Here is a 23,572-nt window from a genome sequence, read left to right as displayed (position 1 = left end):
ATGATAAAAACCCCAAAGTATCCCCTTCTCTGTACATAGCAAAATGCATTAGGAATAGATGTATTTGATTTTCTTTATGGGTCGGAATATTTAAATTTAGCCACTTTATACAAACCCAGGCCATTTTATGTGAGTGATGAGAGGTTTCATTCTGAAATGACCCTGTTGATCTGAACTTATATTCAGACAGAGGTGCAGATCAGAGAAAGTAATGAAGTTTTCAGACTCTGAGCTCAGGAAACATGCATGGGAAGCTGAGGGGAGAGCACACACCTAGCAGGAACCTGGCAGTGGCTGAGCCCAGGGCCCCCTGCCTGGTGGCTTGGAAGATTCTGTAGGGAAGCAGCAGTGCCGTTCCTCCAGCAGCCCCTTCTCAGCCCCCCGCCAGCTGCAGCTCCCGCCTTTGTCTCCCTAGTGTTGGCATGGGGCTGGGAAGGGGCTGCCAGGGGGAATGGCAGCTGCTGCCAAGAGTCTTCTGTGTGCTAGGATTTCCCGGGGGTCTATAGGCACTACAGCCAGGAGGTGCTAGCTCCAGAGAGCTCTGTCTCTGCCGAGCACCATGTCCCCCCACCTGCTTGCCATGCTTTATCTCCCAGCTACTTATGGGAGACGGGTGGGCAGTTGCTCTAAATGCCCCTGACATGTGCATTTGCCCCCTCTTGAATGCAGGCACTCCAGTCCCTGTGGCTCTGGCACAGCCCCTTGCACACTGCATTGTCAGGTCCCACCTGACACAAGATTATGCTGCAGTTCCCACATCCACACTCCTGCACCCTGTACTCCTCTGTGCCTGCACACGGTGCCGAGGGGCTTGCAGCCCTCGTAGCAGCTGCACGCCGAGCACATGGCACACACGGCCCAGCCCGGGGTGTGCTGCGCCACACTGCACATACAGCCTTGGGCTGAGTCCCTGGCACAGGGCATGGTGCACCGGTGCACACCCGATGTGCACCCCAATGTACACCCCAGTATGCACCCCAATTTACACCCTAGTTTACACCCCAGTGTGCCCCCCAATGCGGAGCCGAGTGCACCTCCACTTTACACTCCAGTGTGCACCTGAGTGTACCCCCAATATACACCTCACTTTACACCCCAGGGTAAACCCCAGTACACACTCCAGCGCACCCCACAATTTGCACCCCACAATTTGCACCCCACAATTTGCACCCCACTTTACACTCAACGCGCATGCGAGTGCGCTCCCACTTTACACCTCACTTTACACCCCCAATGGACACCCCAATGCGCACCCCAATGCACCCCCAATTTACCCCACCTCAGCCCCGTCCCCCGCAGAGGCCCCACCCCGGCCCCGCGAGGCCCCGCCCCCGACGCGCGGTGACGGCGCGGTGACGTCAGCGGAGCTGTCCGCTCAGCACCGCGCGGCGGCCGCGCCGCCACCATGCGCGGGGTCCGCGGCCGGGAGCGCCGGGAGCGCCGGGAGCGCCGGGCGCCGCGGGGCCGCCGCCGCTGCCGCGCCGGGAGCGCAGGTGGGAGCGGGCGGAGCGGCAGAGGGGGGGCGGCACGACGGGATCCGGCAGGCGGCTGACGCGCCGGGCCCCTCGGGGGAAGGGCTGGGGCATCTGGCTCCCGATCCATCCCTCGTCCGGCGGAGCGAGCGCGGAGCCTAGGATGGGCGTGCGGGGAGCCCAGCGTAGCGCCCCCGGGACCCCCGCCCCGAACAAAGAGAGGGGCGGAGCGGCCCCGCGCCCCGGCGGCCTTTGCGGCCGTCGCTCGGCAACGCCGCGCCCGCCCCGGCGGCCCGGGGCCCGGCGGCTCGGCAGGGGCAGCGGGGCCCGGCCGGGGGCGGCGATGGGGGCGCCGCGGCGGGCCTCTGCCACGGGCGCTGCCGCCGGCTCCCGCCGCGCTGTGGCCTGCGGGGAGGGGAGGGGAGGGGGTTCGGGGGGCCCGGGGCGGGCGGCAGCAGGTGGGTAAGTCCCGGCGCCAATGAGCAGGCGCTGGGCTCCCCTAGCAACAGTGCCCGCGCCAATGGGCGCCGCGAGCCGCCCGCACCGCTGCCCGCAGCCCTGCCCGGCGCCCCGGCATCCCGTGCCGTCCCCACACCGGCCGGCCAGCCGTGCCGTGCCGCATCCCCGGTCCTCTGGGCCGGCAGAGCCCTGCTCTCACTCCACACACCGTCGCCCATCCCCACCAGCGTCGCTCCTGGGCTCTGCGGGTAAAGTCCAATCCTGCTTAGCGTCCCCCCGGGGCTCGAGCAGGGGCCCAGCTCTTGGCTGCCCGCTCCCTACCCGCCTGCCGCCTTGGAGATTAGGCTCTGTGCTCGACTTCCCCACGGGGATTTGCCCTGGCTGATGTTGCCTTCCCCAGCCAAAGGGAGGAAGGACGTTGTCGGCAAGGGATGAGATGCCAATGGAGCCCGTCTGGGCAGCAGCAAGGTGCTGGGCAACGGGAAGCCATGACTGCCGCCTTTGCCCTCTTCCCAGCTCCTTCCCAGAGCACTGTTTTTGTGAGCTGTCCTGAACTGGCCGCATAAACTTGGCACTTGGAAGGAGTGATGCTGGCCTGGGGACAATTTGTGACAATAAACCCATTCTAAACCAACTGAGCCTGCAAAGGGACTAGGGGAGTGAAGGGGTGATGGAACTGGCTCCAGGTGGGAGCAGGCAGACGGATGCTGTAATTAGGTTTAAACTGAAGCTGGATCAGTCTTTGTAGGGGATTATGACCCCTCCGTCTGTGTAGGCGCTGCAGGGGGCCCGGTAACTGTTTACTCAGCATCCCAGCACAGCCACGGCATTACGGGTGAGCCCTTGGGTAAGGGGCAGTGCCAGCTACAGCTGGTGCCCTTCCAGCCCCCTGGATTGGCAAGGGAGGGCTAGATCGAGTGTGAAGGCCCAATTTGTTTTTACAAGGACAGTAGGAGCTGGAGCAGAGATGAAAAATAGCCAGAAATATGATTAGAGGATTGGAGAAAATGCCTTGGAGTACAAGCTTAAAGAGCTCAATCTGTTTAGCCTATAAAAATAGAAGACTGAGGGGTGACTTAATTACTGAGCATAATTACTTCACAGTCAGAAAATACCAAGTTGTGAAGTCTCCTGTTAATCGAGCAGGGAAAGGGTGCCGGAGAGGCAGGGGCAGGAAAATTGAAACCACAGACAAATTATTAAGCGACACGAAGCTCCAGGGGCAGGCTCTCTGGGGACAGCACATCCCTTCAGCCACACTTAGGGTGACAATCTGCACCTCCACTGATGAAGCTGTTCCCCCATTCCCTCCCTTCCCACCTACTTAGTGGGGGGACGGAGCAGCATTTCTGGTGGCTTGGTGCTGAGTGGTGGGATCACTGCCGGGCACTGGCACCAGTGCCACCAGTTCCTCCATTCTTGTCTCTCTCCCACCAGGTGGGACGGGTGCCGGGACACAGTTCTGCCGGCGACCTATGAGGCAGGAGTGGAGATTTTGATACCTCTCCCAGGAGTCCCCAGAGCCATGACTGCAACTGTGCAGACGCTGCGGTTCAAGCTGCTGCCGCACGAGCCAGACCAGGAGTGGGGGCACAGCTGCCAGCAGGAAATTGAGCGCCGCTACCAGGTGGTGCCCTCAGTGGTGTGTGCCATGTGCTGCCTTTTTGGCATCATCTACTGCTTCTTTGGTGAGCCAGACCAGCCTGACTGCTGGTGGGGCAATTGGGGAGAAGGGCAGAGGGGAGCTGGGGGGGGCTGGCCATCCACTCCCTGACTATGGTGGTCTCTCCACAGGCTACCGCTGCTTCAAGGCTGTCATGTTCCTGACGGGGCTGATGTTCGGCTCCATCATCATCTTCATGCTGTGCTACAAGGAGCGGGTGCTGGACACACAGCTGAGCGTGGAGGCCTCAGTGGGCATCGGGTTGGGCATTGGAGTCTTGTGTGGGCTGGTCACCATGCTGGTGCGCAGCGTTGGCCTCTTCATGGTGGGGCTGCTCCTGGGGCTGCTGCTGGCGGTGGCCACGCTGGTGGTGATGGAGCAATTCTACCACCCACCAACGGTGTGGATCCCCATCGCACTGCTCTTGGGTGTGGGGATGCTCTTTGCTGTCCTCACCCTGCAGTGGCAGCGCTTCTTCACCACCCTCTCCACCGCCGTCTTCGGTAGCGCCATCATGACCGTCACTGTCGACTACTTCATCGAGCTCTTCCTCCTGGTGCAGTACATCTATGAGCGCATCAAGGTGGCCCCTGCTCGCCCCGTGTGCTGGTACAGCTGGGTCATCCTGGGCATCTGGCCGCTCCTCACCACACTGGGTGTCCTGGTCCAGTGGAAGGTTACAGCTGAGGGCTACTCTCATACAGAAGGTGTGTGGGGCATGGGGCAGATGGGCATGGCACAGAGTGAGTGTAGGGGCTGGGAACCTGGGGCAGATGTTTCCAGCACCTGGTTCACAAGGACAGATATGGGGTTCAGGACTCTGTGGCAGCACACCACCCAAGGGAGGCCTGGCTGCCCAAAGTTGGTGCTGGTTTGGCTGCGGGGATCGTTGGGATGTGCTCCCCAGAGCTCACAGGCCGCTTTGCTCCACAGTGATCATCAGCCGACAGCAGCGCCGCGTGCAGCTGATGCGCATCAAGCAGCGGGAGGACCGGAAGGAGAAGAAGAAGAAGCGGAGACCGCACCACCCACCACCGCACCAGCACAAAGCCCACCCCCCCGAGCCTGCTTACCGCCGCAAGCCCAACCCTGTGCGCCGCTTTGATGGGGACGTGCTCTCCCCCGTGAGTCCCGCAGCCAGGGTAGAGATCTCCCCCAGCCTCCACAGCCCTTCTTTCTCCATGCGGGTGGGCTGGGGTGTGGAGAGGCACCCAGGCACCAGCTAACATCTGAGCTCCTTGAGGGATGAGACTGAGGTGTCCCAGGGACTGAGCAACTCAAGAAGGGCTAAGATGGGCCATTACTACCATGGAGCACTTCAGCCTTTGCAAGCAAATGAAAACTGCTGGCCAAGAGTACTGTGGGCATAGTAGAAACAAGCAGTAGGCAAGGTGCAAAATGCCCAGGGAAGGGATAAGGCTGTGCTCCCTGCTGTGACCAGCCACTGGAGGGGCCATGTGCTGGGGATTCCACTGGGCTATTTTTGAGGGGGCCAGGGAGGGGCTGCAGCAGCATTTAGGGTGGAGTGGAGTAGTCCAGGAGCAGAGTCCCCCTCACTTTCCATTTCCCCTCTCTCACAGAGCTACATCCAGAGTTTCCGAGAGCGGCAGACAGGACCGTCGCTGAACAGCCTCATCGCCAGCTCCCATGCCGTGGTGGACCTGGACTATGACTGCAGCTCCACCGTGCCCCTCACCACAGGCTCTGGCCCTGCTGTGAGGGTATAAGCCAACGCAGTGACCTCGAGCAACACCAGCACCCCAGCCTGCTCTGACAGAACCCCTGAGACAGGCAGGGCTTTGTCCTCAGCTCCAGGTGGCCACATGCAGCTTGGGGCTGCAGATGGAGACCCTTCTTGGAGACACGTGGGACTTGTCTGGGGAAGCCCTAGCTGCCTGTGGGACCCAAAGGTGCTGGGGAAGCCCTTTGGCAGGGACTCAGCCCAAGGACCAGAACCCATGGACGTGCAGTGCGAGTGGCTCTGCTGGGGTGGTGGGTCCCCGAGCCCCCACTGCTGTGCGTTACCCTATGGCCCGGGCACGCTCATCCTGCATTTTAACATTTACCCGTATTTGAGTCCCTCCCTTCCCAAAAGCAGCTCCCCACCCCTGCCCCCACCCCACTGCACCCCCAGCAACTCCCCAAGTGCCTGTCCCCTATGTCCCTTCCTCAAAGAGCAGGTCCCATGGCCCTTTTCCCAGCAGGGAATCCCCTGAGCATGTGTGCCCTGTCCCACCCTGTCCCCAAGAGCAGCTCCCAGGCAGTACTTCCCAATTCTGCCTCCTCAGAAGATCCTCCTGCCCTAGCCACCCTCCCTACACCCCAGAGCGGCTCGCCACTCCTTTTTCCCGAGCTGGACTGGGGTGGTCCTGGGTCAGAGACTGCCACGGCCAGGGGGTTCCCAAGGTGATGCTGGCAATTGGTGCCTGTCCATCAGGAGCTGTGCTGGCAGGGTGCATCCCCCACAAAATGTTTTGATGGGAGACAGGACACTGGCTCCAGCCTTTGGGCAAAGGCTGGGCTGCCTCAGGGATGCGGGGACCCCTGCAGCATCAGAGACCGTCGCTGTTTTGCTGGCGACTGGATTTTTATAGTGGCCGGGGGACCCTGGGGCAGGGCAGGAGCCCCTGCCCAGAGCACTGCTGCGGGCAGAGGCTCACGCCTTGTATATATTTCTCTTGCTGTGATTTGTATTAACTTATTACGGAGTGAGCCAGGACTTCCCCATGGCCAGGCAGGCAGGATGGTGGTGAGACTGGACCAGGGGGCCCTCTGCTTTGGGAGCCCCCCCAGCCCAGCCCAGCTGGCCCCGCTGCCCCAGGAACTGCATGTTTCTGCCAGGCACCCCCTTCCCGCAGCATTGTGCTGCCATCCCCCTTTTCAGTCTCTTTTGTAAATGTGCCAAACGCTGCTGAGGCCTCGGCCACACAGTAAAGAGCCTTTCGGAGTCTGGCGTGCAAAGCCAAGGGCTGCGCGGGGGCAGGGGCGAGGGGGGACCCAGAGGGCCGGGCTTCCAGGGATGCTGAGCAGGATGTAGAGTGGTGCCACCACCTTTTCTCTTAACGGGACCCTGGCTCACTGGTGTGGAAGAAGCCATGTCAGAAAAAAAGGCTGTTTAATGCTGAGCCCTCAGGCTGGAGCAATCTGGGGATGGTGTCCGTGTGTCTGTCCATGCCAGGGGAAACATGACCCCAGCTCTCAGCAGTGGCATCCATCAGTCTGCGTGCAGGCCCTAAGAAATGCATCCTGGCTTCTAGCTCCCTGTGGGAACAACAGGAGTCAGAGTGAACTGGGGCATTGCCAGAACTGGTGGGGCACCCAAAAGGTGTATCCCAGACAAGGAGGAGCAGACCGTCTGTATCCAACGAGAGCAGGGCTCCAGCCCAGCGCTCAGACTCCTGCAAGTAGGGGACAGGGACACGGGTTCTGGTATCTACTGCAAGGCACATCTGTACTGGCAGCTGCCAGTGGTGCCCCTCTAGGTGCCCACTCACCCTCCACAAGGAGCCGGGCAGTGGAGCGGTCGTCAAAGGCATCACAGGTGTATGAGTCCTCGTCCTCGGGGCCCACGTGGTGAATGATGAGTGTGCGGTAGCAGTCCAGATTGCAGATCTCATACTTGTCACCAGCAAAGATCTCAGTGTCACCACGGAGCCAGCGCACCCGGCCCCGGGCATGGGACACGGTGCACTCCAGTGTTGCCTTGTGCCTTGCCAGCACCGTCTTGTCCCGCAGTGGCTTCACAATCCGGATTGGCAGTGCTGGGAGGTGGGGGCAAGGTGTTGGCATCATGGGGTGAGTCGGCTTCCATGGGGACACCACACGCTGACCTGGTACACCCCAGCCCTGGTGCTGGAGCCCAGCCAGACCTCGCAGCCCACACTCTTACCTTCCACCTGCAGGCTGGCCTCCGAGATGACTGTCCTGGCTGTGAAGCGGATGAGTCCCTTGTCCTCAGGGCGCACACCACAGAACAGCAGGAAATGCCGGGTCCCTGGGGAGGGAGAGGCTGGCTCAGTATGACAGCAATGTGCACCCATAGTAAGCAGGGGGGACAGGAACCCCCCTTTGTCTACACAAACTGCCCTTGCTTGAATTTGTCCTTTCCCAGCCCCAAAGTAGGGGTGGAATCACCTGCACCCTCACCTTCTTGCCGTATCTTCACTGTGCTGGAGACCTTGATTTTCTCCCCATCCCGATACCACTCGCCCTTCACATCCCCATGTGACACCTCGCAGGTGAAGACTGCATTGTCTCCCTCCCGCACCTGGACGTCCTGCAGCTCCTGCACAATGTGGACCTGGCGCTCTGCGGGTAATGGACAGGGTGCCAGAGCAGCCAAGGATGAGGGGAGCAGGCAGGGTGGGGTTTAGGGGTGTGCACACTGCTGGGAGCTGGGTGGCTGTACCCTGGACATGCAGCATGGCAGAGGCCCGGCAGTCCCCTGCGTCACAGGTGTAGCTGCCAGCGTCGCTCAGCTCACAGCGGCTCAGCTGCAGGATGCGGCGCCGTCCCGCTGAGTAGATGCGGCAGTTGGGCCCTGGCCGCAGCTCCTGTCCGTCCTGCACGGAGGCAAACAGGCAGCACCTCGCTGCTTTGGGTCCTCTGCTCTGTCTGCAGCCCTGGCAGGGAGGGCAGTGGCCAGGGGACAAAGCAAGGAAGAGGACACGGACAGGTGCTGCTGGAGGGTATTGGGGTGAACCCTCACCTTGAACCATTTCACCTCTGCATTAGGGCGAGACAGCTCACACTCAAAGCTGGCGACCCCCGTCTCTGGGACTCCCAGGTCTCGTGGGACCCTCACCATAGTGACTGGAGGCTCTGAGGAGGCAGGACACAGGACAGGAAGGCTTGGTAGGACAAAGGCATGGACTTGGGGCTGCAGGGAAGAGTAGCTGTGGCTGGGCATTTCAGCATGGGGTGAGAGTGGCACTACCCATGGGCAAGCACTCATCAGTGGTGTTCCAGCTGGCTCTGGACCCAGACCCTGGATGGGTGTCCCCACTGCTCAGCTCACATTTCCTCCCTGAGGACAGGGGGACACTTGCCAGCACACTGTCAACCCTGTCCAGGACAGGGGGACACATTTGCCCAGGGTGGCCCAACTCAGCCTTAGTGTCTCCTGGTACAGAGCAGCTGCTGGTCAGACAGGGACAGTGCCACACCCCATCAGCCTGCCCCAGGGACCATACCCCGCACACGCAGGTGGGCGCTGCAGCGCAGAGTGTCAGCAGTGAAGGTGACGGTGCCTGAATCTTCCAGTGCAAGCCTCTCCAGGGTCAGGCTGTGCCCGCAGCCTGTGGCACTGATCCGGCACGTATTGCTGGGCTTCACCCGGATGCCATCCCGTGTCCAGACCCCGGTCACGCCAGGGTGAGACAGCTCCAGGTGAAAGGTGGCTGTCTCCTTCTCAAAGGTTTCCACATCTGCCAGTGGTGTCCGGATCGACACCTTCCGGGCTGTGAGGGACCCATTTCTGTGAGTAGGTGTCTGCTCCACCCTGGCTTCCCAGTCTGTGCTTGCTGGAGTGATCGTCTAAATCCAGCTGTTTGTACCAGACTCCCACCCCTGCCCACACACTCACCTCTCTGACCACCCCTTCCAGCCAAGTAGCAGCTCTGCCCACATGCTCCCATTGCAGCAGTCGGGTGCCCTCCCTGTCCCCGTCCCCATCCCCATCCCCGTTGCCCTTCCATCCCCATCCCCAGGCTGGTACTCACGCTCCACGTGGAGCTTGGCCTGCGTGCGGTCGTGCAGGCTCTCGCAGCGGTAGGTGCCGCGGTCAGCAGGGCTGAGGCAGCGGATGGTGAGGGTGCGCCGGCACCCCGACTCCTGCAGCAGGTACTTGCTGCTCGGCTGAAGGAGGATGCCCTGCTTCAGCCACTGCACCTCGGCAGCCTCGTGGCTCACCTCCACCTCCAGGCACACGTCCTCCTGCTCCTCTGCCACCACATCCTGCAGCTTCTGCACAAACAGCACCTGTGCCTCTGCACGGCCCGTGTGCTGCGTCAGCAGCTGGCCCCAGGGCTGTGTCTTGGGCTCAACCCCAGCCTTCTCCTTCCCCCTCACCTTGTACACTCAGCCGAGCTGTGCTCACCAGCCCCTCGGCATTGGCTGTCACAGTGCCTGCATCACCTGTCTGGCACTGCCGGAGGGTGAGGCTGTGGCACAGCCCACTCCTTGTCACCAGCAGACACTCACTGGGGACCACAGGCTGGCCATTTAGCTGCCATGTCACAGCCACATCTTCAGGGGACACCAGGCACTTGAAGGTGGCATCCTCCCCCTCCAGCACAGTCAGGCTCTGCAGCTCCATGATGATCTCCACCACCCTGGGGACTACAGCCAGGTTGTCAGGGCACAGCATAAGAGACTCCCTGTCATGCAGAGGCACTGAGCATTCCTGTAATCCTGACATCACTGTACCAACGTCCCCACCGCCCCCATGGAATAGGAGTCCCTGAGGTGGTGGGGAAGCCTTGGGCTCACCCTGCACCGTCAGTGTCGCCAGCGTCTTGTCATCGTTGGACTCGCAGCAGTACTCGCCGGCATCCCCAGGCTCCACGCGGCTCAGCACCAGCGACCGCTCCCGTCCCTCTGCCGTCATCTGCCGGCGGGGGCCAGGCGCCAGCACCCGCCCGTCCTTCCGCCACACCACGTCGCCCCGCGCCTTGCAGAGCTCGCACCACAGCACCACCCGCTCGCCCTGCCGCGCTCGTACGTCCGACAGCCCACGCAGGAACTTCACCCGCAGCTCTGCACAGTCAAATCCCCCCATGTCAGCACCCGCTGCCGCAGCAGGGGCATCCCCGGGCACCCCCCCTGCCCCCCTGCCGCCCACCTCGGACGTTCACGTCGAACTGCATCTGGTCGTGGGGTGAGAGGCAGGTGTAGGTGCCGGCGTCCTCCATGGCCACGTTATGGATGATGAGGCTGTGCACGCGGCCATCCCTGCGCACCTCGCAGCGCTCGCCGGCCACTGCTGCCTGCTGCGGGCCCAGCCAGGTGACATCACATCGCTCTGTGGAGGTGACGGCAGAGAGCACGGCACTGCCGCCCTCCAGCACCAGCAGCTTCTCCTGCTCCTCTCGTTTGTTCACAAACAGCACGGGTGCCTCTGCCGGAGGAGAACTGGGCTCAGCTGTGGCCCTGCCAGTGGCACCAGCATGGGATGGGGGTGCAAAGCATCCCAGAATGAGGCAGGATGAGACTGCTCCTGCCCGTGGCATGGTTGGAGGACACCTCCAGCCTTACCTTTCACATGCAGTGTGAAATGCGCCTCATCATCACCAGCATCACAGAGGAAGATGCCACCATCACCCAGCTCTGCTTGCTTGATGGTGAGGGTGTGCGTGGGACCCTCGCTGCACACCAGCAGCCGCCCACCTGAGCACAGCGTCTGTCCGTCCTTCTGCCACTGCACAGCTGCTGTCTCCAGGGACAGCCGAGCCACCAGTGTGACACTGTCCCCCTCCTGCACCTCCAGTGGGCTCTGCGCCTCCTCCTTGTTGACAATGCACACAGGCCGGGCTGAGGGGCACAGGGGACAAGGCAGGGTTCAGGGATGTCCCCACGGTGTGGGGCAATGCAGGGACAGGACTGCTGCAAGTGGAACGGTGATCCCTCAGTGAGTCACAGTGGGGCAGAGTGACTGTGGGACTGGCTGGGGGTCATGGTGGGACCAGACAGGGGTCCCAGAGGGGCAGGCATGCAGGCTGGAGGGGTCTGGCAGCTAAGAGTTTCACTCTTAGGGAAGGGACAGCAGCAGAGCCCATCGCTTCTTCATCATTCCCTGTACAGGCAGCACAACTGCCATGTTGAGACCATTAATTTCATTGAACCCCTCCATCCAGAACAGCTTGCTGCGGAGCCAGGGCACCCGCCTGCAACAGGCCCCCTGCCACCCTGCACAGCCCTCCATCTCCAACTGATAAGGGTCCAGGCTGAGCTCAGCCTTTGGCAGCTGAAGCAGGAGGAGCGGCGCCTGGGAGCCAGCCAAGGCTAAATTTAAACAGCCCCTGGCTGGGGGAGGCAGCAGGGACATGTCTCGCCACGACCCTGACACGTCTCTTTCTAACCAACGGCTCCAGTAGAGTTGGGGATGGGGCTCCCGCACTTCCCTGCCACACTGCCACCCTGGCCTCTGCATCAGCAGGGTCACAGAGGCTTCCCCTCCCCTTGTCCAAGTCTGTGGCATGATCCCACCGTTCTGGGGGTCCCTGGGGTTCTGAGCCAGCCCACCTGACACCTCCACATTTGTCACCATGCGGTCACTGGCAGCATCACAGACGTAGCACCCTGTGTCGCTGGGCTGTGCTCCATTGATGGTGAGTTGTCGCAGCACCCCATGGGCCTCAATCTGCACCCGTTCACCTGGATGCACCTCCTGGCCATTCCGGAGCCAGCGCACAACAGCATCAGGCCGGGAGAGCTCACAAGCCAGCACCAGGTCTTCCCCAGCCACCAGGCAGTGATGTACCACAGTGCCCGTGTTGCCCACGATGGTCACCGGTGGCTCTGGGACTGGAGAGATGGGCTGTCACCACAAAAGCAGCCTGTGCTGGGTATCTCAATGGCCAGACTCTGTCCAGACTCCTCTAGCTACAGCTGAGTAGCACAGGGGTTTCCAGAGGGCTACCACACAGGTGCAGCCCACTCCCCATGTGCCCCTGCCAGTCTCCCTGAGCTCACTGCCACCCAGCCCAGCCTCACACCACCCTGGCAGCAGCCACAGACACATCTCAGACTTCTCCACCTGGCCATTGCCACAAAGACCTCCTGCTCACCTTCTACAGTGATGAAGAAGACAATACTGTCATCACCGGTGTCACAGAGATACTCCCCAGCATCCTTGCCCGTGGCTCCCAGGATCACGAGGGATCGGCGCACCCCGTCCTCCTCCAGACGCACATGCCCCGTGTCCTGCAGCTTCTCCCCGTCCTTGTACCACTTCACCTCCCCATGGGCGTGCGAGAGCTGTACCTCCAGCACCAGGTCCTCCATGGCCTGGCAGTGCCGGTGGGTCAGCAGGACATCCTTCTCCAGGATCCTGACCAGCGGATCTGCAGCATCCAGCACCAACAGAGCTGAGATCTCTGGGGTTTGTGCGCCCAGCACTCCACACCGCTCTCTTCCCTAGCCTCATGCTCACCCAACACTTGGATGGTGAAAGTCACTGTGTCACTGGCGGTGGCACAGGTGTATTTCCCGGAGTGCTCAGCTTGGGCAGCGGGGATGAGCAGCCGGCGATGGGCACCCTCCTCCTCCAGGACCAGGCTGCCCCCAGCCTCGAGCCTGACACCCTCCTTTGCCCAGCACACGGATGCATCCGCACAGGACAGCTCACAGCACAGTGTCACCGTCTCCCCCGGGGACACCGTCATGACAGGGACAGGTCTGCAGGGCTGCAGGATCCTCACTGGAGGCTCTGCAGGTATGGCATGTCTGTGATATAAAGCAGCGCAGGGACAACGCAGCCCTGGGCACTCCTCTGCTGCCAGCCCCAGGTGAGCACCTGTGCTGGGTGGCCCAGAGGACGGGCATCCAGTGGTGGCCAGAACCACACCAGCACCTCCACTGACCTGACACCTTGACATCGAAGGAGACGGTCTCATCCTTGGTCTCACAGATGTACTCGCCTGCATCCTCTGCACTGCTCTTGGGGATGAAGAGACAGCGCCAGGCCCCCTCTACCAGCAGCAGCAGGTTATCAGTCTCGTCCACCTCCAACCCGTCCTTGAACCAGTGCACTGGAGCATCTGGCACAGAGAGCTCGCACCGCAGTTCCACACACCCTGGTGCCTGAACCAGCAGCTCCAGTGAGCGCTGTGGAGGCTGCAGGATCCTCACTGGTGGCTCTGTTGGGGATGTGGAGGAAGGGTGTGAGACCTGCTCACTGCTCTGCTCCTGGCTCTGCTGTGTCTATTTACTGTTGCCTGTTTCCCTGTCCCCATGGGGCCATATGGAAGCTACATCCTCTCACCCCAGTGCAAAGAGGTCGGAGCTGCTCAGGGGCAGGGGCAGTGGGCACAGAGGTGAAACTCTGTGCACACCCTCCTCCACAATGCTGAGGGAAGGGGGAAGGGCTGGGGACCCCAGAGCACAGAGCAGGTGCAGTGCTGCCCTTTCCAGGATGTCCCTGCTATGCCACCAACCTGCCACCAAGATGGAGTAGGAGACAGATGCTTCTCTGGCATTGCAGATGAACTCTCCTGTGTCCTCTATCTGGGCGCAGGGCAGCACTAGCCGGTACTGCAGCCCTTCCTGCTCCAGCACCAAGCTCTCGCCCATCTCCACTTCTTCACCGTCCTTGTACCAGCGCACCGGGGACACCGGGTGGGACAGCTGGCACCACAGCTCCACGCGCTGCCCGACCACGTAGGAGTGACAGGCCTCCTTGTTGGAACTGATAATCCTCACTGGTACCTCTGCTGGGGACATGGCAGGGCTCAGGTGTGGTGCTGGGTCAGTCCCATGTGAGGACAAGAATGCCCTGGGCAGTTCACTGCTCACAGTCACCCTGAAGCTGGCAGCATCGTCCCCAGCATGGAAGGTGTACACCCCTGAGTTAGACAGTGCAGCTGCAGCAGTGTGCAGCCTCTGCGAGCATCCCTCTGCGCAGATGGCCAGGACCTGGGTTGGGACATGGCCTTGCTGTCCCGCAGCCAGTGGACATCTGGAGGGGACACCTGACACTCCAACACCAAGGGTGGCCCCGCTACCACCTCCCAGAGCTGCTGTGCCTCTGGCACTGGGGTGAGGCAGACCTTCAGGGCTGAGAGGACCAAGACCTTGTGTCACTTAGCCTCCCATCCTACCTACCCTGGGGCAGCAGCCATGGATATCCCAGCCCTGCAGTGCTGGTAGCTGCAAACTGAGGGAACAGCAGGGCTGGAGTGTGAGGTGGCATCACTCAGAGGCAGGCAGCTGGTTGTGCTCAGGGGTGTAGGGGGGCAGTGTGACACTGGGGTCTGAGAGGAGACAGACCAGCTTGTATGCTCCTGCCCACATCCCCTTCCAACCCAGGGCCATGGGCAAGGAACTGCTCACAAGGAGGTGAGAGGCAGCTGAGGTGCTGAAGCCACAGTGTCAGCAAGGAGCTGGGGCAGAGGGGGAAGGGAGAGAGGGATGTAGGTGTCTGCTGCACCTACCTGCCACGGTGACTGTGTAGAAGACAGAGTCTCCACCAGCATCACAGACGAATTCCCCTGTGTCCTGTGTCTGAGCGCAGGGCAGCACCAGCCTGCACTGCAGCCCCTCCTGCTCTAGCACCAGGCTCTCACCTGCCTCCACCTCCTCCCCATCTTTGTACCAGTGCACTGGGGCTGCCAGGCGGGAGAGCTGGCACCACAGCTCCACACGCTGTCCGGCCACATAGGTGTGGGAGGCCCCCTCGTTGGAGCTGACAATCCTCACTGGCTCCTCTGTCACAGAGAGAGAGACATGGGGCTCAGCCAGGACATAAATACCAGAGCCAATGATGGTGGGAGTCACAGCCCCAGTGTAGAGTGATGGCTTCATCACTTGTTGGCTTTAAGGCTGGAAGGCACCACATCATCCACATCCTACACAGCACAAACTTCTGGACCATCATGCCTGGGTCTCCTTCTTCTCCTCGCATATTACAGCCAGAAGGAGCACCAGGCTTTGAACTGGTTGTGAATTGTTACTGTGCCCTTGCTCCCATGGTAACTGCCCTGCTTTGCCCTGTGGTAGAGCTGAAGGTTGTGGAGGGAGGATACATACAGGCAAGCCCCAGCACTGATAACCACTGTCTGTGGTGCCAGCACCAGCCCCTGCAACTGCTCTTCCAGGGGATGCCCTCCCCTCTGCCTATCTCCCCATTTCAGAGGCCACCAGCTGCGAGCTGATGCTTCTGTCATGGCTCAGCCTTGGCATTTGCTTATACTGTGGCACAGGCATGTGGTTTGTGTGCAGCCAGCAGCCCCATCCCTCCAGCTCACCAGGACCCAGGACTCAATTCCAGATTGCAGTCATCTCTAAAATCACTATTAATTTGCTACATAAAATGTGTGCCACTGCTCACATCACCCCTCTGAATTGAGCCAGAGCTCTAAAGATAGAGGGGCTCCCAGTACAAATTTTAGGTGACATCTCTCTCCTGGGAGAAGTTAGGATGCCAGCCACAGCCACAGCCACAGCCAACTCTGCCTGCCTGGCACATTGCAGCCAGCCACAGCTGGCCTGGACTCTGCCATGGGTCCTCATCAAGCCCTTGGCTCCATGCAGGCACAAGGTACAGTCAGCTCAGCGGCACAATGGTGGGAGAGCAGCAACCTGCCCTTCTCACAGCCCGCAGCTGCTCCGTGCTGAGCATCCGGGTGGAAGCTTCCCAGACAGTTCCCAGCTGCGATGCCCAGGCCCAGCAGCACAGCGCTGCCCCGCAGCGTGCGGGAAGGGTGCGGCGCCAGTTTGCAGCGATTAACCTGCCGCACGCTGGGCCTGCATCCGCCCAGCTCCTGATCAAACGACCGGCAGCTGCCTCCCTCCCCGGACCTGCTAAAAGCAATCACACTGCTGAAGCTGAGCAGCACTGAAGTGAGGGGATAATGCGCCAGCCCTCAGCAGGCAGCATCGCTCTGGCCTCAGCCTCTCACTAGTTCTGAGGGAGTTCCAGTGCGCAACAGCTGCCGGAAATCCCAGAGGCGCGAGGGGATGGCCGAGACTGAGGCAGGCAGGGCTCCATGCCACAACAGCCCTATGGGGGATATCTAAGATGCCTCAGGGAAACCCAAGCGTGCCACAGCAGTGCTTGACTGCAGCAGCTAGCCAGGCACTTGTGCCAGAGAGGTGTCAGCCTGAGCCTCCAGGCACCCACCCCCAGCCCTGCCGGTGACATTGATGTCCAAATCCAGATTGAACCAAGACAGCCTCCCTAAGACCCTTCTGTCAAAGTGATGCAAAGCTGCTCAGCTGAAAGGCTGAGCTTCAGCAGATGGTGTTCCCTCTCCCACTCTAGAGAAGCAAAGATGTCCATGCCCCACACTCCCACACAGCACACGACTCCTGCCTCTGTCCAAAGCCCATGCTGCCTGTCCTTCCCACTGGCAATTTTGCCTTTATCTCACTAAACCCCCTCCCTTCCTCACCCTCCCAGCAGTCACCACTCCACTGACTCTTCAGCATCTCTTACGACTCATCCTATCTTCATTCCTACATCCTTGGCCATCAAATTTGGCCCTTTGCCATGTGTTAACATCACATTGAGGCTTTACCACTGTGGTCACACCACATTTCAACTGGGCCTTAGCTCTGCCCCGGCTGCCTTCCTGTGGTTGTGGGATGTGGATTTTGGGGCCAGCAAGGGGAAGCCTTTCACTTGCTTTCAGCTTTCATTATCCTCTGCCAGCTGGTGACGCCAGCCACCGTTCCACAGCCGGGGCAGCCGCCACAGGATGCTGAGCCCTGCTCCCACCCAGCAAACACTACCCAGCCATCGGTCTCCAGGCAACTGCTAATTTTCAGGTCAGCAATTAACACTGTCCATCAGAGAGAGCACTGACCAACCATGAGTCACCCCATGCCAGGTGCAGACCCACTATTTTTAGGACCCTGGAGGAGGGCTTGGTTACTAGCTATGGGAGAGGTCCAGCAAACACCCCGGTGTGCAGGTGCTGGCTGCTCTCATGTGCTCTAGTAATTTGGACAGGCAGAGTGAGCTGTTCCCTCTGGCAGCAGGTCTGAGTGCCACAAGGACCCCAACTGAACAACCAACCAAAGTGCCGGGGAGCACCTGGCAAGAGCATGTCTGATGAGTATCCCATCGCAGCAAGTGACAGCAACACTAACAGCAGCACACGCGTTGTGGCATCCTCCACCAGCAAAGAAAGTCCCCTGAGACCCTATCAGCCCTCCTGCATCACACTCACCTGCCACAGTGATGTTGTAGAAGGCAGAGTCTCCACCGGCATCACAGACGAACTCCCCTGTGTCCTGTGTCTGAGCACAGGGCAGCACCAGCCTGCACCGTGGCCCCTCCTGCTCCAGCACCAGGCTCTTGCCCACCTCCACCTCCTCTCCATCCTTGTACCAGCGCACTGAGGCTGCTGGGCGGGACAGCTGGCACCACAGCTCCACACGCTGTCCGGCCATGTAGGTGTGGGGGCCTTCCTCATTGGAGCTGATGATCCTCACCGGCACCTCTGCCAGGGATAATGTGCGCCTCAGCATGACTGGCTGCAGCTTTCAGCCGCATGACGGGGGCAAGAAGCAGGGCAGGAGCACTATCAGGAGGTAGGGGCCAGGCTCCCACACAGTCCCCAGCTCACCAGTCACGGTCACCACGAAGCCCACGGCATCATCCCCAGCGTCACAGGTGTACACACCAGTGTCTGAGGGACACGCTGAGCGGAGGAGCAGCCTCCGCACGCAGCCTTCGGCCTGCACTGCAATAATGTCATCCAAGGGCAAGGCCTTGCCATCCTTCAGCCAGCAGACAGGGGCATCTGGGGGGGACACCTGGCATTCCAGAAGTACAGGCATCCCTGCTGGCACTTTCCGGAGCTGTTCAGCCTCAGACACTGGGGCAATGCGGACCTGTGGGGCTGAGAGACATTGAGGAGCAATGAGAAGCATCCTCCAGCATGACAGACCCTGCTGCTGGGGTCCTGGTAGGATCCCAGGGTGAGTGCCCTGATCACCTTGCACATGCAGGATAGCTGAGTCCCGCACACCACCGGATTCGAAGGTGACCTGGGCCCCATTGTCAACCAGTCGTGCTCCCCGGATCAGCAGCGAGTGCTCCATCCCACAGCGCTGAACCCTGCACCGGCCGCCTGCATCCTCTTCTTCACCCAGCCTGGCACCGTTGAGGAACCAGGATCCATGCACCACAGCTGACAGCTCCAGGGAGAACTGTGCATCCTCACCATCCCTCACCCACGTGTCCTGCAGACCCCTCTCTAGACGAGCTGCTGGGGCTGGAGCACATTCGGACTGAGCCCCAGTGGCACTGACTACCAGCACACTCTGGCATGATATCCCAGCTTTTGCCCGTCTCCTCACCAAGATGCACAGATCCAGGGAACTCCACAGGGCTGCTCCTACCATGCTTGTTGGCGGCAGAGATGCGGAAGCAGTAGTTGGCCTCACGAGGCACGCTGTCGCCGAGCACCCGCACGCAGCTGGGCAGGTCTGTGGCAAGGCACTGCACCCACTCCCCTCCCGCTGCCTCCCGACGTTCCAGCAGGTAGTGGCTGGCAGGGCGGAGGTGGGAGTCTGGTGCAGGACACCAAGTCAGCAGAGCCGTGTTGCTCTCCACCACACTCATCTCAGCTGCCACTGGTGCACTCGGAGGGTCGTGTTTCACACCTGCAAGTCACAGCCCAGGTTGCCTGCTTGGGGATGGCAGCAAGGCTCTAGGTGGGGTGGCAGAAGGACTGAGTGGGGATACACAGCTTATTTCTATTGAGATTCACTCTCTGATAGAAAGGATGGTCTTGCTCCCATGCTGCTGGTTACAGGGGTTTGTGAGTGCCTGTGGGGCTGGGATCCTGAAGCCCTGCTCAAAGCCCCCTTCCCAGGAAACACATTGCAGCATCACACCCCTAGCATATTGGGTTACTATTCCATCTCCCCTTCTCTATCACCCCCCCTGAACAGGCAGGAGAGAGGACATAGGACCCCTTCAAGCCTGGAGCTTACACTTGACTCGGAGCTGGGAGGATGTCTGCGACTCCCCGATGGTGAAGGAGATGATGCCCGCGTCCTGGCGGGTGACATGCACCAGCACCAGGAGGTGTGTCCTGCTGAAGCTCTTAAGCACGGTACGGGGTGACTCCCGCAGCTGCAGCCCATCTCGGCTCCAGCAGCTCCCCTCTACCACATCCCGTGTCTCCACACAGAAAACTGCGTTCTCCCCCTCCATCACATCCAGCTTCCGTGGCAGCCGCTTCACAATCACCCCTATGGGAAGAAATATATGAGGGCCAGGGAGGGATGCTGGGGAACAGGATGGGCTCTTTGAGGTGGGAGAGGAGGAAGAGGAGGTTGAGGAGGGGCAGCAGCAGGCACCAGCCAAGTGGAGGAAAGGCAAATGCAGGGGGCATTGGGGACCCTGGCAAGAAGGGGAATAGGAAGGCAAAGCTGTGCTACCAGAGACTCGAAACCCACCTCGGACAGAGACCTCAGCGATGCTGCGCCCCTTGTCCTTCATTTGGCAGAGGTAGATGCCATCATCATCGATCCGGGCATCGCGGATGGTCAGGCGCCGCACCACCCCTTGCTCCTCCATCACATACTTGTGACTGGGCTGCAGCTCCCTGTCCTCCAGGTACCAGGAGGTGGGGATGGTCTCCAATGGCACCTGGCACTCCAACACTGCATCCTCCCGCTCTGCTACCTCCACGTCTGCCAGCTGCACCTGGAACCGCAGCCGGTGCTCTGCCACAGGAAGAGACAGGAGCTTAGGGCATGTGGGGTACAGCACTTACTGTCAGCCCTTCACTCAAGGTGTTCCCAGTTGACAAGGAGCACCAAACCCTTGGCCCTCCTTTGTCCTCTCCATTGGCTTGCGTGAGACGGATGCTGCCTTGACAAGCACATCCCCCAGAGCAGGGAGAACCAGGGCATAGCCTGAGGAGACATAGGCATGCCCTCAGTATCTCAGCAGGGAGCTTTGAGGGATGCAGGTGCATGGAAGCTGGCATGCTGCAGTAGACAGCTCAGTGGAGGGGAGCAGTGTAGGCAGGGGCTGCACCAGCTACTGGGTAACCCCAGCCATGGGCTGTCCCCAGCTGGCTGGATGGCTTGGGGGGAATTGGGCTGCCGCCAGTGCAGGTTGGAGCTGTGCTCTGCAGGGCTGCCTGCCAAAATCACTCAGCACTTCCAGGGGAATTTGTCACCAAGGCACTGTCCCCCTTCCCTGTTTGTGGCTGGACACCCACAGCTGTCTCAAGAAGCTACCCCTCTGTTTGCAAGGAGAGAGAGACATGGAGCTCCTGGAGGAGCCCAGCATCCTCTGTTTCCAGCCCACAGCTCTGTCCTGAGGAGCCTGGAGTGACCCTGGCTGCACAGGGCAGGAAGGAGCCCAGAGATGCTGGGCTCCCACATGGACACACCCCAGCCAGGCAAAATTACCTGACCCCCCAGAGCCTGGCCCTCCTGGGACATGTTCCTACCTTTCACCTGGAGCTGCACTGTGCTGAGGGTCTGGCCAGCAGTGTTGGAAGCGGTGCACATGTAGAGCCCCTGGTCCTGGGGCTTGCAGTACAGCACCTTGAGGATGAAGTAGCCCTCCCGGTCCTCGTAGATGAGATGCCTGCGGCCAGGGGCGAGGGGCTCACCATCTTTCTGCCAGATAATCTCTGGCTTGGGCTTGCCAGTAACATAACAGCGAAACTTGGCGTGCTTCCCTGCGCTCACAGCAAATGCCTTGGCCCCTGGCACCCTGGCTGGCACTGTGCCATTGGGCACCCAGGTCTCTGGTCCCACGTGCCGTCCCAGTGCGTGCCGCCGCCACCGCTGCCGCTCCGCCAGTGCCTCAGGACCATCAGCAGGGGAGCCATTGGGGAGCCTGTCCAGCAGTGCCTGGGGTTCCACAAGGAGCACAGCAGCAGCCAGGGCCTCCTGGGAGCCACTGCGTGCCCGGCAGACATACACTCCCCCATCCTGGGGCCGGGCACTGAACAACTTCAGGAAGTGCCAGTTCTCTGGTTTCTGCCCCACTGCAAAGTGGCTGCTCTCAAAGAGGTCGGAGAGCTTGTGCCCGTCCTTCTCCCACTCCAGCACCGGGCAGGGCTGCCCAGACACCCTGCAGGTGAACATCACGTCCTCCCCCCGGCACACCCGCATGGACGAAGGGGCAATGAGGAAGGCAGGTGCGACACTGCCTGAACATTCTTCCTCCTCTCGGGGCTCCACTGGCTCTACCCTGAGTGTGGTGGCAGCATAAGTCTCACCGACACTATTCTTGGCCCTGCAGACGTAGAGTCCACTGTCCTTGGGGGTGGCACAGGACACCAGCAGGCTGTACAGGTCCCCTTTGGACTCCATATGGAAACGGCCTGAGGGTTCAATGGTATTCTTGTCCTTTTCCCAGAGGATGCTTGGCTGGGGATCACCCATGATCTGGCAGCTCAGGACCACATTGGTGCCACTTTGGACTGTGAAGGCACGTGGATAGGCCAGGAACCTGGGGGCTCCCCTGAACCCCTCCATCACCAACTCCCCAGGGTCACAGCAGGCAGCTGGCTGGAGCAGCAGTAGGCACCATCAGCCTGGGGAGATGTACAGACAGACTAGAGTGGGGGCTCAGGCTTCATCAAAGAGATGGACCAATGTGAAGCCTCCAACCAGGAGGGAACCACACCTGGAGCAAAATCCCCAGCATGGATCCCCTGTTCCAGGAGCATCACCCTCATTTGGAGCAGCAGAGCCCCACTGGATTTGCCCCCTGTCACCAAATCATCCATTTGCCAGCCCAAGACAATAGGAGAGGTGACAAAAGGTGGCTCTTTGCACCCCGGGGGACTGAGACACTTGCAGAGGGGACTCCAGTTCCAGAGGTGAGGGACCCTAGCCTAGACAGGGAGCATGGGCAGCTGCTTGCTGGATGCTGGGGCTGGGGGCCAGCGGAGGCAAAGGGGCCCCCTCCCCACCCGCCGGGCGTTCACATTCCTGCAGTATCGGGTGGTGGCAGGGCCGCATTCCTGCAGCATCTGGGCCGGCTCAGCGGGCAGGTGCTGACACGGGGCTGTCAGGGCCCGCCCGGACCCGGACCGGGATCTGCTCCCTGTCCCGCAGGGAAAGCGGGGCTCTGGGGAAGGGGTGCCCCTTCCAGAGAGCAGTCCCACAGGCAGGATCCAGCCCTTGTGCACTCAAAACCACAGCCGGAAATCATCAGCCCCAGGGGCAAAATGGAAGCCACGGCGGTGGGTGTTGTTTCTGGAGGGCACGGCCTCCATCCCCGGCTTTGTGGGTAACCGTGCCCACCAGCAGTGCAGCAGGGGGACAGGGTGCTCAGTGCCTGCCCCCCGGTGAGTGCTCCCCAGCCTCTGCCATGGCTGGGACTGCGGCAGGGTCGTCTCTATCTTGCTCGGGCAGGGGGAGGGGAAACAAAAATACTTCTTGAATGAGCCGGAGGGTAGGAGAGGGCTGGTCCCCAAGGAGCGACGGGGACTGCGGCCAGCTTCCCCTCCCAGAGTCCCACCCCGGGAACAGTGCACCCACTCAGAGCCATCTCCCATCCACCCACGGCCCCGACCCGCGGGTCATCCCACAGCAGCTCCTTCGGACACAACGGGCGGCTCTGATGGCTCGGCCGCCCCACTGCACCCTTCAGCCACTCCCTTCTGAATCACCCTGCCCCGGGCAGCCCCCCAGCCCAGGCCCCTGCCCCGCTCATACCTCGCTCTGCCACCTCTCCCCCTGTGTCTTTCGGTGCCGGCACCCAGCTCCTGCTGCTTCCCGCAGCTCCCCTTCTGGGTGTCAGTGCGCAGGGACCAAATGTTACAAATGCCTGCAGCTGCTGTCCCCAAAAATACCCTCTGATGACACGCGGGGTTGATAAGAGTGAGCCTGCTCCATTCAGCGCCTCGCCGAGGCTGGGCTGGCCTCCCCTATGTATAGCAGCCCGGCAGGAGCCACCCTGGGGAGCTGCAGGCCTGGCTGTGCCTCTGTGCTGGCTCAGCCAGCAGCCAGAGACAACATGCCCTGTGGAGAGTATGGCTGGAGGTACACGGTGCAGGGTGTGTGGTGTGCGGTACACTGAGCTGGACACCAAGCTGCAGGGAGTCTGCAGGACGTGTCACACAGGACATGCTGATAGTGGAGGATCTACTGCACTGGATGCTGCATGAGATGCCAGGCTGTACTGGATGGGATGTGCAGGACACTGAGCTGCTGGAGGCACAGAGAGGTTGCACAGGCTGCCCACCATCCACAGGGCAGGCAGGATTAATGCATGGGGAACACCTGGCAGTGTCCCCTCAGGCAGCGGTGAGAGGAAGGGCACTGGGTC

The 23,572-nt window shown here is 61.0% G+C and overlaps 2 protein-coding genes across 4 annotated transcripts; one reads left to right on the top strand and one right to left on the bottom strand.

The window, feature by feature from the left end:
- The first annotated feature begins 1,339 nt into the window (after positions 1-1,339).
- TMEM198 (transmembrane protein 198) lies at positions 1,340-6,558 on the top strand. Of its 3 annotated transcripts, none has more exons than XM_063400687.1 (5): positions 1,340-1,493; positions 3,369-3,619; positions 3,726-4,301; positions 4,528-4,736; positions 5,175-6,557. In XM_063400687.1, the coding sequence occupies exons 2-5, from the start codon at positions 3,457-3,459 to the stop codon at positions 5,319-5,321; spliced, it is 1,095 nt and encodes a 364-aa protein (XP_063256757.1). In that variant the 5' UTR covers positions 1,340-1,493; positions 3,369-3,456; the 3' UTR covers positions 5,322-6,557. The 3 variants fall into 3 exon arrangements, with proteins under 3 accessions (XP_063256757.1, XP_063256755.1, XP_063256756.1); XM_063400685.1 differs by lacking the exon at positions 1,340-1,493 and adding an exon at positions 2,377-2,399 and having other exon boundaries at positions 5,175-6,558; XM_063400686.1 differs by lacking the exon at positions 1,340-1,493 and having other exon boundaries at positions 4,528-4,718; positions 5,175-6,097.
- On the bottom strand, positions 6,238-21,793 carry OBSL1 (obscurin like cytoskeletal adaptor 1). Its single transcript, XM_063400684.1, has 25 exons — positions 20,733-21,793; positions 19,726-19,995; positions 19,258-19,518; positions 18,619-18,924; positions 18,255-18,533; positions 17,883-18,158; positions 17,484-17,756; positions 14,745-15,017; positions 13,749-14,024; positions 13,176-13,451; positions 12,746-13,021; positions 12,381-12,656; positions 11,836-12,117; positions 10,849-11,124; positions 10,436-10,711; positions 10,084-10,350; positions 9,664-9,933; positions 9,315-9,581; positions 8,787-9,053; positions 8,303-8,415; positions 8,003-8,156; positions 7,741-7,902; positions 7,484-7,588; positions 7,089-7,355; positions 6,238-6,855 (listed from the first exon to the last, which is right to left on the bottom strand). Exons 1-25 carry the CDS (start codon positions 21,769-21,771, stop codon positions 6,848-6,850), a joined length of 6,795 nt encoding a protein of 2,264 aa, XP_063256754.1. The 5' UTR covers positions 21,772-21,793; the 3' UTR covers positions 6,238-6,847.
- Between the last annotated feature and the right edge of the window lie 1,779 nt (positions 21,794-23,572).

Source organism: Prinia subflava, chromosome 6, assembly GCF_021018805.1.
Source record: "Prinia subflava isolate CZ2003 ecotype Zambia chromosome 6, Cam_Psub_1.2, whole genome shotgun sequence".
In the NCBI taxonomy this organism is placed as follows: Eukaryota; Metazoa; Chordata; class Aves; order Passeriformes; family Cisticolidae; genus Prinia; species Prinia subflava.
This window is presented reverse-complemented; position numbering and strand designations above follow the sequence as displayed.

What these genes read in the sequence shown, in the direction of transcription:
- TMEM198 (XM_063400685.1), top strand. Translation starts at nt 3,457, where the DNA reads ATGACTGCAACTGTGCAGACGCTGCGGTTCAAGCTGCTGCCGCACGAG. An exon ending in CATCATCTACTGCTTCTTTG is followed by an intron (nt 3,620 to 3,725) that starts GTGAGCCAGACC and finishes GTCTCTCCACAG; the next exon opens with GCTACCGCTGCTTCAAGGCT. An exon ending in CCGTGAGTCCCGCAGCCAGG is followed by an intron (nt 4,737 to 5,174) that starts GTAGAGATCTCC and finishes CCTCTCTCACAG; the next exon opens with AGCTACATCCAGAGTTTCCG.
- OBSL1 (XM_063400684.1), bottom strand. Translation starts at nt 21,771, where the DNA reads ATGGAGGGGTTCAGGGGAGCCCCCAGGTTCCTGGCCTATCCACGTGCC. An exon ending in CCCTGGATCTGTGCATCTTG is followed by an intron (nt 18,534 to 18,618) that starts GTGAGGAGACGG and finishes AATGTGCTCCAG; the next exon opens with CCCCAGCAGCTCGTCTAGAG. An exon ending in TTTCACACTGCATGTGAAAG is followed by an intron (nt 10,712 to 10,848) that starts GTAAGGCTGGAG and finishes CTCCTCCGGCAG; the next exon opens with AGGCACCCGTGCTGTTTGTG.